Below are 15,415 nucleotides of genomic sequence, written 5' to 3'. Positions count from 1 at the left end.
TGGCATAAAGCACCTTAATTAATGAATTAAATAAACCTTAACTAATGAACCTATTCCCAAAGTTCAAATGGGTGAAACTGCTCTTATGATAGGTTGAAGGCGTTGCAGGCCTGTCAGGGCTGGTTATGTCATATATCACTTTAAACCCAAAACAGCCAAACCCTGCTTTCCAATAATAAAACTGTGAAGAGGGTAAGAATCATGACAATGTTTTGCAATTCAGCTAATATTAGTAGGAATCAATTATCTCACTCTGTTCATATTTTACCATTAGGTAACCCCACTAATTCCAGCTAACATTCTGAGTGTCAAGCAACAAGATACCCAAAAGTTACTTCGGAGTTTTCTCATACTTCATGTGAGATTTCAAACACTATTTCTGTTACTGTACTACAGATGTTTATAGCTGAAGATTTTTCAACCCCTGAATTTTTTCTCTCCGAATATCATTTTTTCTTCCAATTCTTACACTTGTCCATTTCCAAAATACTGATGAAGAGGCCATCACTCCTACCTGAAGCTCCCTCCTGGCTAGACCCCTGCAACGACAGCCACTGATTCCTAAGAGGCAGTCACCACCTTGCTTTCCCCAATCCCTCTGCCCTTCACCCTCTGTGAGTGCTGCCAACACCTAAAAACTACATCAGTCAGGAGATTCCTGGATCAGAATCCTCTGTACTTTGATTCTGGCAGCTGTTAAAACTCAGTATATCATAAAATCAAGTTGCTTCTTCCAACTGAGGGATCCCAGGCAGAGCCTGCAGTCAGACCCCAGGAACAGCTTTTCATGTCCCGTCTCTTATGACAGATGCTGTCATATGCCTGTCATAAGACTTCCAGGACTTCGTTCTTCAAGAACAGCCTTTCACCACTGCGGAGTGGGCTCTGTGGGCTCATGTAGTGGGATCCTGTATTGTGTTCAACTACATCCTGAAGAAAAACTGTGGAAAATGTTGTTCTTGTGTGTCACAAGTCTTGCCAGGTCTGTTAGTGTGGATACTTCTTCAGAGATGGAAGCCAGAAGAACACTTTGGTTATCCAGATACAAAGTTCAAGACTGTTTATTTGGGAGCAGCCTGGCTTTCTTCATAAATATATTTTGTAGTGTGATGGCCTAAAAGCAACTGAAATGGAAAGCCATCTGTAGAGACTACAACTTCATCAAAGAAGAAAAAGCAAAACAAAACAAAGCACAGCACTTCAATATCTTAGGAGAAAGAGTCCCAAACCAGTCTTTATACTCACCAGAATGGCTTGAGCTAAGCTGAAGTTGGGGAACAATGTGATTTTCATACATGGTGTTGGTCTGGTTTTAAATCCCACACCCACTTTTTCAAAAGCATAATTTAGCTTTGGTTTCTTTTATTCTTTAGAGGATACCTTCGGGTTTCTTAAGCATCAGAGGCAATGATTTTAAAATCAGTGGTAGTGGTAGTATTAAACTGAGTAAGTATCCCTAATCCTAACACATGCAGTGGAACACTGGGTTATTTAAAACATTGCCCTTAGGTTTGCTCCTACCCTGAATGCATTTCTGTCTAGTCGGTGACAGAAAAAAGCTTCCCCTGGACTTCCAGAGAAGCTCTCCCACCCAAGCACAAGTGCCCGCCTTTACCCACAAAGCAGCTTGCCTTTTCCAACTGTAGACACACAGAGAAAGACAGACAGACAGACAGACAGACACACACACACACACACACTCTCTCTCTCTCCCCAGTCTTCAGGAGTGATTCAGATTAGACAACGAATAGGCAGACAGCACCTCCCAGAGATGGGCGCACATGCAGCAGCTGCCAAAGGAGAAGTCACTTTACTTTCTTTAAACTTGCAATGTTTGTCTTTATTTTGTTCTTTATATTTTGAAAGTGAAAAGAAATAGTATTGAGTCAATTTCTTTTTGTTTTTTTAAATATTTGTTCTATGTATTTACAAGCCTTAAAGTTGCTCTAAAGATTCCAAAAGTATTAAGAGTACTTTTCCCAGGGTAGCACTTTTTTTTTTTAAACAATTCTTGGAGTTCTCTGGTCCACAGCATTTCCTTCTGTTTCAAGGTTATGTATGTTTTGATTACTATTGTGATTTTTTTATTTTCTGAAGCAAGCTGAGAGGCAGGCAGAAAGATTTGATGCCCCCCCCCAAAATCTTTCTTACCTTGTTCACCCAAACCTTCTTAAATCTGGACTAACTACTATGCTTTAAAACAAACGTGAGGTGCATCTGAAGGGGAGGGAAATTTATTTCTCTGCTTTTCTATTATACAAGTTGTTTACAGAAACTGCAAATTAAAAAATTACACTGGCATTTGCAGTCCTTAAAATAAATTAAAAGTTCTCAACTTTTTTTTCGCTAAACAGATGTGTTTTTTTAAAGTATGAGTCCTCGTTTAAAAAGAAAAGATTAAAACAGAAAATATTTTCTATAAATAATACATGTATTTTGGTTTTAGTGCTCCCGCCCTCAGGTTTGAAGTTTACTTTTTCCAGTACCTTTTTCCTCCATGATCACCTTTTTTTTCTCTTTCCCCTCTCCCACTCGTGCACACGTGGGGGTTTCTGCGAGAATTGGCCTTGCTGCACTGTGATTGGCGAAGACGTGAAACTTTTTAAAAAAATACTTAAATTGTTTCTTTTGTTTCGTTTTGTGTATTTGAAGTTTAGTTATCCTCAGACTCCTCTTCTGCTTCCCGCAGCCATGTGAAGAATGCTGTGACAGATTTCAGGGCCACACCCTTCCCATTCTGCTCTGCAGGGTCCTTGCTGCTTTCCCATTTGTAGAAGGCATCCTCAGAGATCACCTCCTCGTCATATAGGCAATCAAAAAACATCCGTAGCAAATCTGCAAGGAGGTGAAAATAAACCATCAGTTTTGGGGGCACTGTAGTTGTGAGAAAAGATTGTATTTCCAAGCAATGAATGAATGCATATGAATTCTCTGGATAAGACAATTCATCATACTTCCTTGTGATAGTACAACAGCAAAACAATTTGTCTAAAGAATGGGAAAATATTAAGCAGTCTAAATTATTTCTTACCCCTATTACTGTGTTCAATTTAAACTTTTCTGATATTGCTGAGTTGTTTGTATGTAGTTCTCAACCTAAACACTTGTAAATTAAAAAAGAATTATTTTTTAACTTTCTTTTTACATTGTTTAAAATTATACAATAAAACTATATTGTTTTCAGATATTTTAGGAGGAAAGTAGGAAGTACTTTTCTCCCTCTACTATTGTTTTCAAAATGAAAAGAATACTAATTTATATGAAAAACATGGCTAAAAACTATTTCATTTGGATTTTATCCAGTGAAATGATAGTCACTGTTTGTTGTTTTCAATGCCCAGACGATCTGGGCAATTTTAATGTTTTGCTCTCACAATGGAAACTTAGCTTATATTATTGTTCATAAAAACAGAGCTATTACAGACAGAGGGTTTTATATATCTTTAAAAAAATTCCTTCATTATGGGTTCTTAAAATTCATTTAAAGTCAACTCACTGATCATTTACATTAATGGAGGGAGGTAGTGGAATAAAGAATAATTGCTAATAAATATTCAGTCTAGAATGAGTCATATTAAACTTTTCTTCAGATTTACCTTTGTGATTTTTATTAGTCAAGCTAATATTTAAATCACTAACTACATGTGGCTATTTACATGTAAACTGAATAAAATTTAAAATTCAGTTCCTTAGTCACAGTAGCCAAATTAAAGTGCTTGATTGACACATGTGGCTCATAGTTACCATACTGCATGGCAGAGAAACATTTCCATCATTGCAGAGAGTCTTATTAGACAGACCTGCCCTAGAATTAGGATTAAATCTTTAATATGAACTAGTTTCTTTCTTTTTTCTTCTTCACTTATTCTATGTTTTTTAAACTTTTTTTTATTGAGTTATAGTCGTTTTACAGTGTTGTGTCAAATTCCAGTGTAGAGCACAATTTTTCAGTTATACATGAACATACATACATTCACTGTCACATTCTCTTTCACTGTGAGCCACTAGTTTTCTTGTTATCATTTTCTCATGAAAGTCAAGTACTTAAAAAATTCAAATTTATTAAAGTTATTGGTTATCTTGAGTTTTTGTTACTAGTGATTCTTCTGTTATCCACTGTTCAATCTATGAAACCATCTCTCAAGTCTTGGCCTGGATAAATCTCACCCACCGGGGTTGAAGTAACTGTAGGAAGAGGTAAAACTTACTGGCAGGTTGATCGAGTTTTACTATTGATGCTTGTAGTGCATAAAGTGCTTGCAGTTCCTTCTCTGTATCCGAGTCTAGGTACTTGAGTAAGATCGGCACTCTCTGCTTGATAACAGCAGTGTCCACTCGGAAGGTAGAACAGTCGGCTAGAGGTGACAGGAGAACTAAGCGTTACTCTTAAGGCATTAACACACAGAGCCATTTTCAATTTTCTGAGTTGATAAAACACATATGACTCTGCAAGGAAAGAGGAAGCAAGGGGGTCCAAGGCAAAGATTTTGAAATCCAAAATGTTCTGGAATTTTTAATGGGATATGCTCTCTGAAATAACAAACAAAATATGGGATAGGGAAATGTATTTAAGAGTGCTGGGTTCCCTCCAGAGTAGCACACCCAATTCTTTCTCTTTAATCATAATGAAACAAGGACAGTGGTTTCATGACACTTCAAACTACAAAAGGAACATTTAAAAGGAAATTAAAGTGATAGTTCATATAAATCTTTTGAAAAGGGTAAAATAATTACAACCATTTTATTACTAATAAGAGGATGACGACTAACTATGACAGTGGCAAATAACATATCTAACACATCCCGCCTTTTGCGGGAAAGGTACAATAAAAAGAGGCTGAGGAAAGCATGCCCAGTGTTTAGAAGGACATGGTTTAATTTCCTCTGTAAGTCAGCACTGGGACACAATCTTGTTTTAAAAAGCAGCTTCTATATTTTCCAACTCTGATTTTAAAACACCAAAGCCTTGTGGTTCTGTAAATACTGGAAATTATTTAAAAATTTTAAATGAAGACTTTCTACTTAGCTTGTTATTTCACTTATTAAAAAACTAACATTAAAAAAAATTCATCTGACAAAAAAATCTTAAAATTCTGTAGCTATTGCTATAATGATAAAGACAGACCTGAAATCCTGAACACCTTCTGAGCTGATGAATTCTTTTTTTTCTATTTCAGTGACGTTTCAGAAATGTGGGTTTCAATCTGAGGCTAAGTGAACGGGCGATCTCATTAAATATTCTTAAAAACTATCTGTGGCTTGGAACACTTAGGGTTTCTACCAATCCCAATCCTATCCATCTATATAATTCATAAACACTCAATAATATTGTCTTATCATTTAAAGTCATCATAAAGCAGGATAAATAACTGGTATTTTCTTTCCTCATGTATGTATTCACATAAAATGGCTTTTCTGTTGAGATTAGCCCTTCATTGATATTACATAAGAACATTCAAACTGCTCATTATAATTCTTGAATGGAAGAAGGAGGAGGCTTTGAATGTTGGAGATGAAAAGTAAAGGAAAAGTCACATGCAGCAGAGTATAAAACAACCCAAGGAGCACGCACCAACTTCCACTGAACTGAGGAGTACAGGGCATGGAGCACCTGCTCAGATTTGGGCTTGATGCAGGCAGAGCAGCTGTTTGTCCCCCTGCCTGAGAAAGCCAGGCACTGTAGACAGAAACTGCCCTCATTTGCCCAGAAATTGAGCTTTATAGGGCAACTTTTGAAGGCAATATAAACTCTGACCCTTATCATCAATAGTTGACATACTGGAAATTTCAGACGTTAAGAGGTACCTTCAGAAATATTACTTACTTATAATAGCTGCTTTACAAACGGCTGTCATTAAAGCTCTAAGGAATGTAGGTGAACTCATCTGGCTTTCATCTAGATTAGCCTGAAATCAAAAGTAAATGAATAGTTTAAGGTACCCTTGCACATCAAAGAAATTATTTTCCCCTAAACCAGGCTTTGTCTGGGACTAAGGGCAAATGGGAACATGTTCAACTTTCTTATAAAAATTAATCTTCTGATTCACTGGAGAATATTGGGGCTACTGTCAGTTCTGTCTGAAAATGTTCTAAGTAGCAGTACTCCGTTTTCAGGGAGCTTTACTACTCACTATCCTTTGCTCATTCAGTTATACAGTGCTGTGTACCGTATACAAAGTGCAGCCATTTAAAAACATTTTAAATTAATAAGCCATGTTGAGATGATCTGTTCAAATCTAAAAAGTTGAAAGAACAACTACAGCACAACTACAGAATATTTTAAAGACTACTTTTCTCTGTAGCATGCAACTATGTTTAGATGTGCTAACGCTGCTTTTTCATCTCAATTTTAATGTGAATTAGAGGTTAATTTCAAGCATTGCCTCAAACTTCAGGTAGTGAGATAACTGTTACTCTTTTCTAAAAATGGCAAAAAAATGTATTTAGAGATAAGTTAAATAGAATAAATGGACCCCAAATTTATTTTTTAGTTTATTTCTCTTAAGATCTTGTTGTTTTATCTTTTAGCTATAAAATGCTATACCAGATGACTAGAAAAAGGAAAAGAAACAGAAGTGGCCATTTTCTAGATGGATATTTCAAATATTGTTCAAAGTGTATGTTCCCTATGCCAGTGAACAGAATTAGTACTTATCTCAGTTTCTTTTAATAGATTAGCATGGTATTTTCTACTGAAAGAGTCAGCCTTAAAAAATTAGGAAAAAATTAAGGATGTCATTTTAAACTAATGTATTGGGGGGATGGCATAGCTCAGTCGTAGAGTGTGGGCCTAGCATGCACAAGGTCCTGGGTTCAATCCCTGGTACCTCTATTTAAATAAATAAATTATAATAAACAAACAAACAAACCTAATTACCGCCCCCCCAAAACAGCATTGAGAGAAACAGCCTTAGGGAGACAGATATGTCAATAGAGATAAGCTATGGATCTGGAATAGGTAAACTAATGTGTTACTGGGAGGATGGGTATAGCTAAGTGATAGAGCATGTGCTCAGCATGCACAAGGTCCTGGGTTCCATACCTGGTACCTCCACCAAAGAAAAAAAAAAAAAAAAAAAAAAGGAAAGTGTAAGCTAAACTAATGTGTTATAAAGCTAAGAATATTTAGAGATTAGTTTAATGTTTATGAATTTTTTGAACTGACACAGATTAACTATCAGCTCTATTTGTTGAATACCTAACCTCACACATCACTGGGGAGGAAATGGCAATTTCTTGAGAGCATAGTTAAGAGTGGTTAACAAGTCAGATGGCCAGCTCTGCAGGATACTGGCAGAGCTGAACACAGAGGGCTGTTACAGTGAGACTGTTCATTACCAATCTTTCCCACAGAACAGAAACAAGTGGTGCCACTGTTGACAGATAACGATGGGGATGGGGTGGGGCAGAAGCCATGCATAAAAGACTTCATGATGACTTATGTGTTATAGCCAGCTGCTGATATACCTCTTTTAAAAATATATAGGCTGAAGCTAAGTTTAGTCTAGCCCAAGAAATTACTTCTGCAAAATCCGAACAATTACTTTCAAAGAATAAAAGAGAGAATAAAAACACACCATTACTTTTTTGGCTCAAGAATATCTTACAAACAGATTGTAGAACTATTTCAACTGAGTATCATTTGAAATCCCCAAAGGATTAGATCTCAAATGGAGTCTGAGAAAAAAATAAACAAATTAGCTAAATGTAATTAGATAATAAATACCATTTCAAACCATCTGACTATTTCTTCCATTTTAAAGAAACAAACCGCATAATTCTTCTACCAAATAAAGCCAAATACTGTTATTCTAATATTCAAGAGTAGAAAAGACCTTATTAAAAGTGTCAAGAATCCTAAAGCACAAATTAAGCAAAGATGAAAACAGGCAAGAACAAGAAGGAAAATGGGTCTGCTAATTGGAGTAAATAAGCAAAATCAGATTTACATAGTACTGGTATCAGACACGGAGCAACAAACACCTATATGCACTGTGAACTCAGTGACTATTATGTTTCTGTCTTCTTGCTCTTTTTTTTAAAGGTCATCTTTATTAGGTATAATTTATATTCAGTAAAACTTACCCTTTGTCTTCTTTTTAAAGAGAATAATTATTGGCCTGCAGTAGGCAGAGTAGATGTTAATACTTTAAAAATGAAGCCCAACATGGATGAAGAGGTAAAAACAGCATAATTTTGCAATACATGAGAAAATAAAAGACCAAAATTGCCAAAATGATGGTGATTTATGAAAAACCATGAGGAAGGAGAATGATGTTAAATATGTAAGCACTGACCTGACTTCTAAAACATTAAAGAAGGTACCTAATGTCAATAATATATCAGAAAACTTGATGCTGATTCTATGCTAAATTCTACAACAAACTATCATATGAATGGCTTAAGAGTCTTAGAGAGGAAAGAGATGGTTATGCTAAGACGAATAAATAAGTACATCATGAAAAATAAATCATGCTAAACTAACTTTTTTCCTTTTCTGATATGATTAGTATATGGCAGCTCAGATGGATATAGCCTTAATTTCTCTGAACTTCAGCAAGGCATTTGACAAATTATCTAATCACAGATATCCCCTTGTGGGCAAGATGAAAAGGTGAACTAGACAGTAGAATGACGTAAAATAATAAACAAGTTAGCAGCTGAAGTGTCCATGAGGGAGAGGTTGAGATTTGATCCTTGAAAGTATGCTGCTTTGTCTTGGCTCTCTCCTATCCATAAATTTTACCCATAATTTGGATAAGGACAAAGCTGACATGTTAACGAAATACAAAGAAGATACAAAGTGAAAAAGATGGCAAGCAAATTTTAAGACCAAATCAGAATCTAAAATTTCTCACAGACTGAAAAAAAAAAGTGCCTAATTTAAGAAGATAAACATAAACAGAAATAAATTTTTAAGTACCAGTTTGGTTCAAAAACCAAATGCACTAAGTTCAGGGTGGGGGCTAGCCTACAGAACATAAAAGAAATAGGTACTGCAAGACTGAAAGAGCAATTAGAGCTCTGTGTGGTGAGCCTGCAAGAAGCACGAAGTTCAAAACAAAAAATGCAAAAGCACCACCTAACTCTACTGTTGGACCACATCTGGTGATCATGCTCAGTCTGCACATGTCACTTTGAGAGGGATGCTGAAAATCCAGGTTATGTTTGCATGAGAGTGACCAGACAAGGTCTGGATATCAAGATTTCAAGAAAGAATAAAAGAACCTAGAGACAGAGATATGGATATAATGACAGACTATTAAAGTTAATTAAAAGATTTCCAATTAGGTGAGAAGACAGACTTTTTATCCTACAGACACGGGGAAAAACGGATTAAAAACCAACTTATCAGAAGCTTTGTTATTTCTCAATGCCTAGAAATGGTTAAAGAAACAACAAACCATTAGAAGGACTACAAAACAGGACTTACACAAGAGGGAGAGAACTAGATTAGCCCTCATGACTTTCTTTCAACTTGGGTAACTATATGATCCCATGAAAATGCACAAATAAAACACATATACATAAATAAAAGTTACTGTATAAAGGAATACAGTAGCAGATTAAAAACAGGCATGATCAATAGACTCCACAACACAGAAAAACAAGGTATCAAATTTTCAGAAGGGAGCATTATTATGAAAATGTAAGCCAACACATTTCTTAATAACTACATATTGCTTATTAATTTTATCCAAGATAGTATTTAAAATGTGAGATCATTTAGAAAGAAATGCAAGTTTTTGAATGGTAAAATGTTAAGGTATATCCTAAACTAATGAGAGATCCCGAAAAATAGATTATGTTTGAAATATTTTTACTTGACTTTTTAGAAGACTACAAATCTTATAAAAATGGGGAAAAAAGCATTGAGTTTCAAGTATACATACATGTAAGACTGACAGCTAACTTCACAAAAGTTAAAAACTCCCTTTAAATGAAAATATGTGAATTAAGTGGATCCCACAAGAATCTTTCTTGCAGAGGTATCAGGGAAGGTGACATAGTCTTTGTACCTCTACCCAGTCAAAGATCTGTTCATCATTTGCTTTGTCCTCAATAATAAGTTTCTCGAGTCGCTTATACAGCTCTTCAGCAGAGAGTTCTTTCTTTGAAAGTGCTTCAGAGGAACAGGAACCATCGGACTCTATAAAGTCCAATTTCTGAAACATACAATGTTAAACATATTAATAATGATCCAATATTATCATCACCCTGAGAGGAAAACAAAGTCATGGGCTCTCTCTTCTATTTCACATGGGGTCAAAATGATCAGCAGAAGCTATTCTATATTCATAGTTCTGAAAGATTTTTACTCCATTACCCTTCTAAATATTTCCCCCATTTTTTTTAATGTGTACCCCTGACTCTCCTCAAAAACAAACAAGCTTACCTTCCTTCCAATTCATTCTGAGCTTCAGTCTTTTCTTTTAGAGTACATGTGACATACAATATTATATTAGTTTCATGCATACAACATAGTGATTCAACACTTGTATACACTGTGAAATGATCACCACAATAAATCTAGTCACTATCTGTCACCATACAAAATTAATACAATATTACTGACTGTATTCTCCATGCTGTGCATTACATCCCCATGACTTCTTTATAACTGGAAGACTGTACCCCTTGATCCCCTTCACCTCTTTAAGTCCTGCCCAATCTCCTTCCCCTTGGGCAACCACCTGTTCTCTGTATCTATGGGTTTTGATTTGTCTTTCTGGATTCCACTTGTAAGTGAAATCATGCAGTATTTGTCTTTCTCTGACTTAGTTTACTTAACATAATACCCTTGGGTGCTTTCGTCTTACTCTTAGCTGTGACATAGCTCTAAGGCAGGGCAGGAGTACTAGCCAAGAGTACAATTCAACTCTCTCTCTGAAGCCTATGGTTTAATATCACCAAGAGTAGCTGTCAAAAACTCTACAGTTTTTGGTTTTGTTAAGTCCTTCAAATACTTCCTTAGATTCATTCTGAATCTAAGTGTGAGAAATGATGGCATAATTGTGTGACTCTCATATGTGTAGTTAAAAAGATCAATGATCAAAATGTTTTTTAATTTTCAAGGATGTAAGGCAATGAGGTACGTAAGTATGCTTTGCTTTATGAAGTTTCTCTAAGCAAAAACCGTAAAAATAAAATATTAAAGATTATTAATATACATCTTTCTCTAATAACTTCAAAGACCCTGATATATTCCTATACCCTCCTTGGATCCACAAAGAAAAAATTATCTTGAATTTTGTAGAAAAAAATTCACTCTATTGTTTTGTCTTTACTACTTATATAGCATTTCTAAACAATACATTCCTATAAAGTTTCAGAAACATGATTCAATATCATAATTTTTTTCTGATTCAATGTTGAGAAATACCTCAACCACCACACTTCAATGTACATACAAAGGCACAAGATGATGGCAGTAAGTTCTTTTAAGAATAGGCAATCAATTTTTCATAACGTTGAAACATCCTCCAAATTTATTCTAACACTCCAAGGTGTTATAACACTTACACAGGGAATACCTCTTAAACCCTATGCCAAACTTACATAACTAAACTGAAGGTCTGAGAGCAATGAACAAACAAGAATGAAGTCAAACATGAAGTACATTGCTCATTAATAAAATATGACATAAAACTGTGAAAATGAAAGCCTTTACCACTGCCTAAGGGGATCAGTGGTGAGCTGTAAAGTTTACGCTGGTCACTAGAGAGAAACATTTCTCAGAAACCCTGTATTTCTGTATATGTTATCTGATCTTCCTAGAACCAGAAGGCGGGTTCAAATTTATGGATCAGTTCATCACTACCTCTTGCAGAACATACTAGAGTTCTAAGAAAAAAGGCATTAAACCAACTCTTTTAGAAGAAAGCTGAAGTCTGGATATGGAAGGCCAAGTTTTCTGGAACCTCATTTTCCTAATTGCTTTTTAAACATTTTATTAATAACATCATCATCCATAATTGACTGAGTACCTCTCTGTGCTCATTGCTTCTTAAACATCTCATTTAATACCTACAAGGTAGGTATTATCAACATTCCATACGTGAGGAATCTGAGGCTTAGAGAAATAAAATAATTTGTTTAAAGTCACATTAAGTGGTAGAAAACTGGAATCTGAATCCAGGTGTATGTGAGTTCAAACCAGGACGCCATACGTTTTCATTTCTCTCGGATACACATCTAGAAGTGCAATTGCCAGGTCTTTTGGGAATTGTAAGAGAAACCATCCTTATGTTGTTATTTTCATAAATTACATCTTTACACAATGTGTGCCCATTAACATATGTTTATAATTATTATTTTATGGATTTATCTTGTAAATCACATAGTAAATAAAAGGAACAGCCACAAACCAAAGACACAGTCACACTTGGTTTTTACATTCACCTATGTGGTTATCATTACCTGTACTCTCTATTTCTTTGTATGGCTTTGAGTTACAGTCTAGTGTCCTTTTGCTTTAGCCTGAAGACTCCCTGTAGCATTTCTCGTAGGGCAGGTCTACTGGTGACTAACTCATCTAGCTTTCACCTGGGAATGTCAGTAATTTCTTCATTTTTGAAAGAAGTTTTGCCAGATATAGAAAGGTTTTATTTTTATTCATTTATTTTTTATTGAAGTATAGTTAATTTACAATGTTGTGTTAGTTTCTGGTGTACAGCAAAGTGATTCCGTTTTATATACACACACATACTTTTTCATATTCTTTTTCATTATGGCTTATTACAGGATATTGAATACAGTTCCCTGCACTATACAGTAGGACCTTGCTGTTTATTATATATATAGTAATTTGTATTTGCATGTACCTTTTTGAATTAAGTTTTCTCCAGATATATGCCCAGGAGTGGGATTGCTGGATCATATAGTCACTCTATTTTTAGTTGTTTTAAAGGAACTTCCATAATGTTCTCAACGGTGGCTTCACAAATTTACATTCCCACCAATGGTATAAGAGGATTCCCTTTTCTACAACCTCTACAGCATTTATTATCTGTAGACTTTTTAATGATGGCCATTCTGACCGGTGTGAAGTGATACCTCACTGTAGTTCTGATTAGCATTTCTCTAATAATTAGCAAAGCTGAACATCTTTTCAGGTGCCTAATGGCCATCTGTTTGTCTTCTTTAGAGAAATATCTATTCAGATCTTCTGTCCATTTTTTGATTGGTTTTTTTTTTTGGTTATTGAGTTGTATGAGCTGTTTGTATATTTTGGAAATTGAGTCCTTGCTGGCTGAAACTTTTGCAAATATTTTTTCCCAGTCCGTAGGTTGTCTTTTTGTTTTGTTTATGGTTTCCTTTGTTGTGCAAAGGCTCTTAAGTTCCATTAGGGCCTGTTAGTCAGATATAAACAGTTTTTAAATGTCCGTACTTTAACGATATCACTCCAGTGTGTTTTCAACCATCATTTCTTCAAATCATTTTTTCCTGCCCTTTTCTCTCTTTCACTTATGGGACTCCATTATGTATATACTCATATGCTCAATGGTATTCCACTAGGTCCTTGCGCTCTGTTCATTTTTCTTGACTCTTTTTTCTTTCTGCTCCTCAAAATGAGCAGTTTCTTCTTTCAAAGCCTCTTTATATGTTAACTGGATTAATTTTTCAGTATCTATTATTATAATTTAAAGTTTCCTTTAAAAATAACTATAGGGAATTTTTATTAAAAATTCAGTTGTACTCAGTTTCACATAATACTGGAAATTTCATTAACAAAACAATAAAAGAGCGTAACTGTATTGAACATGGAGTTTCACTGCAGCAAATTAATGCTGAATCAGGGATTCCTGACTGAGCAATTTCAACTGTGCTTTTTTCAAATTTACTGATTGATTCTTCTGCCTGCTCAAATCTGTTAACTCTAGTTATTTTTTCACTTCAGCCATTGTAACTTTTGTTTCAGAATCTCTATTTGTTCCTTTTTATAATTTCTGCCTGTTTATTGAGATTCTCAACTTGTTCATTAGTCATTCTGACTTCCTGAAGTTCTTCATCCATGGTTTTCTTTAGCAATTTGAGCATATTTAAGAGAGTTAAAGTCTTTGTCTAGTATGTCCAATGTTTGGGCTTCCTCAGTGATGCTTTCTGTCAGCTTCTTTTTTTCCTGTGAGTGAGCTGTATTCTCCTGTTATATTTATGCTTTATAACTTCTAATTGAAAACTGCACAGTGTAATGTGGTAAGCCTGGACATCAGATTCTCTCCCTTCCCCAGGAACTACTGATGTTGTAGTCATCAGTTTGTTTACTGACTTTAGACAAGGACTACATTCTTCCTGTGTATCATCACTGAAGTCTCTGATCCTCTATGTCTGCAGTCAGTCAGTGACCTTTTAGAGATTTCAGTGAATGCCTGGATTCAAGAAAAAAAGAGAGGGGCATGGGAGAGACACAAATGTGCTCTGTTTAAGTCCTTTGACAGGCCTCATCCAAGAAGCTGCTTCAGAGTGAGGAGATGAAACTACAGCAAAGTCCTGCACTGAACCCTCAGTAAACTACCAGGCAGATGAAAAGACACATCAATTTTTGGAGAACATGGTCTTTATTGCTCAACCTGGTGCCAGAAAAAAGGTGCTGCTGTCTCCTCAGCTGTCTGCCACAGGGCTGGCAGCTTTCTATGCAAAATGCCAAAATCCCTGACATTTACCATGCTCTTTTTTCATCAAGCAATCTCCTGGTGTTGGTAGTGCATGTGCTTGACTAGACTGCACAATTCCAAAACAGTTGATTCCAACAGATCTCCCCAGCTCAATAGCTGTTTCAGTAGAGGGATTAATTCTGGAGTTTCTCACTCCACCCTCTTTCCCACAACATCCACATGTTGATTTTTTTTTTAACATTTTTTTTTTTGTTGAGTTATACTCATTTTACAATGTTGTGTCAAATTCCAGTGTAGAGCACAATTTTTCAGTTATACGTGAACATATATATATTCATTGTCACATTTTTTTTCACTGTGAGCTACCACAAGATCTTGTATATATTTCCCTGTGCTATACAGTATTATCTTGTTTATCTATTATGCATTTTGAAATCCTAGTCTGTCCCTTCCCACCCCCTGCTCGCCTGGAAACCACAAATTTGTATTCTATGTCTATGAGTCTGTTTGTTTTGTATTAATTAATTAATTAATTAATTTTTTAGATTCCACATATGAGTGATCTCATATGGTATTTTTCTTTCTCTTTCTGGCTTACTTCACTTAGAATGACATTCTCCAGAAACATCCATGTTGCTGCAAATGGTGTGATGTTGTTGGTTTTTATCACTGAATAGTATTCCATTGTATAAATATACCACATCTTCTTTATCCAGTCATTTGTCGATGGACATTTAGGCTGTTTCCATGTCTTGACTATTGTAAATAGTGCTGCTATGAACATTGGGGTGCAGGTGCTA

The 15,415-nt window shown here is 35.4% G+C and overlaps 1 protein-coding gene across 12 annotated transcripts in view; it reads right to left on the bottom strand.

Annotated features, from left to right (window-relative positions):
• Positions 1 to 1,890: 1,890 nt before the first annotated feature.
• EIF4G3 (eukaryotic translation initiation factor 4 gamma 3) overlaps positions 1,891 to 15,415 on the bottom strand; it is a 320,865-nt gene continuing 307,340 nt past the window's right edge. For all 12 annotated transcript variants that reach the window (XM_072975193.1, XM_072975205.1, XM_072975190.1 and 9 more), the window contains 4 exons: positions 10,020 to 10,166; positions 5,825 to 5,906; positions 4,209 to 4,355; positions 1,891 to 2,835 (listed from right to left, as the gene is read on the bottom strand). In XM_072975193.1, coding sequence (XP_072831294.1) covers positions 2,654 to 2,835; positions 4,209 to 4,355; positions 5,825 to 5,906; positions 10,020 to 10,166 — 558 coding nt within the window. In that variant the 3' untranslated portion in view covers positions 1,891 to 2,653. The remainder of the gene's footprint in view (positions 2,836 to 4,208; positions 4,356 to 5,824; positions 5,907 to 10,019; positions 10,167 to 15,415) is intronic.

This window comes from Vicugna pacos, chromosome 13 (assembly GCF_048564905.1).
Source record: "Vicugna pacos chromosome 13, VicPac4, whole genome shotgun sequence".
Lineage (NCBI taxonomy): Eukaryota > Metazoa > Chordata > Mammalia > Artiodactyla > Camelidae > Vicugna > Vicugna pacos.
The sequence above is the reverse complement of the archived record's forward strand: the minus strand, read 5'-3'. Positions and strand labels throughout refer to the sequence as shown.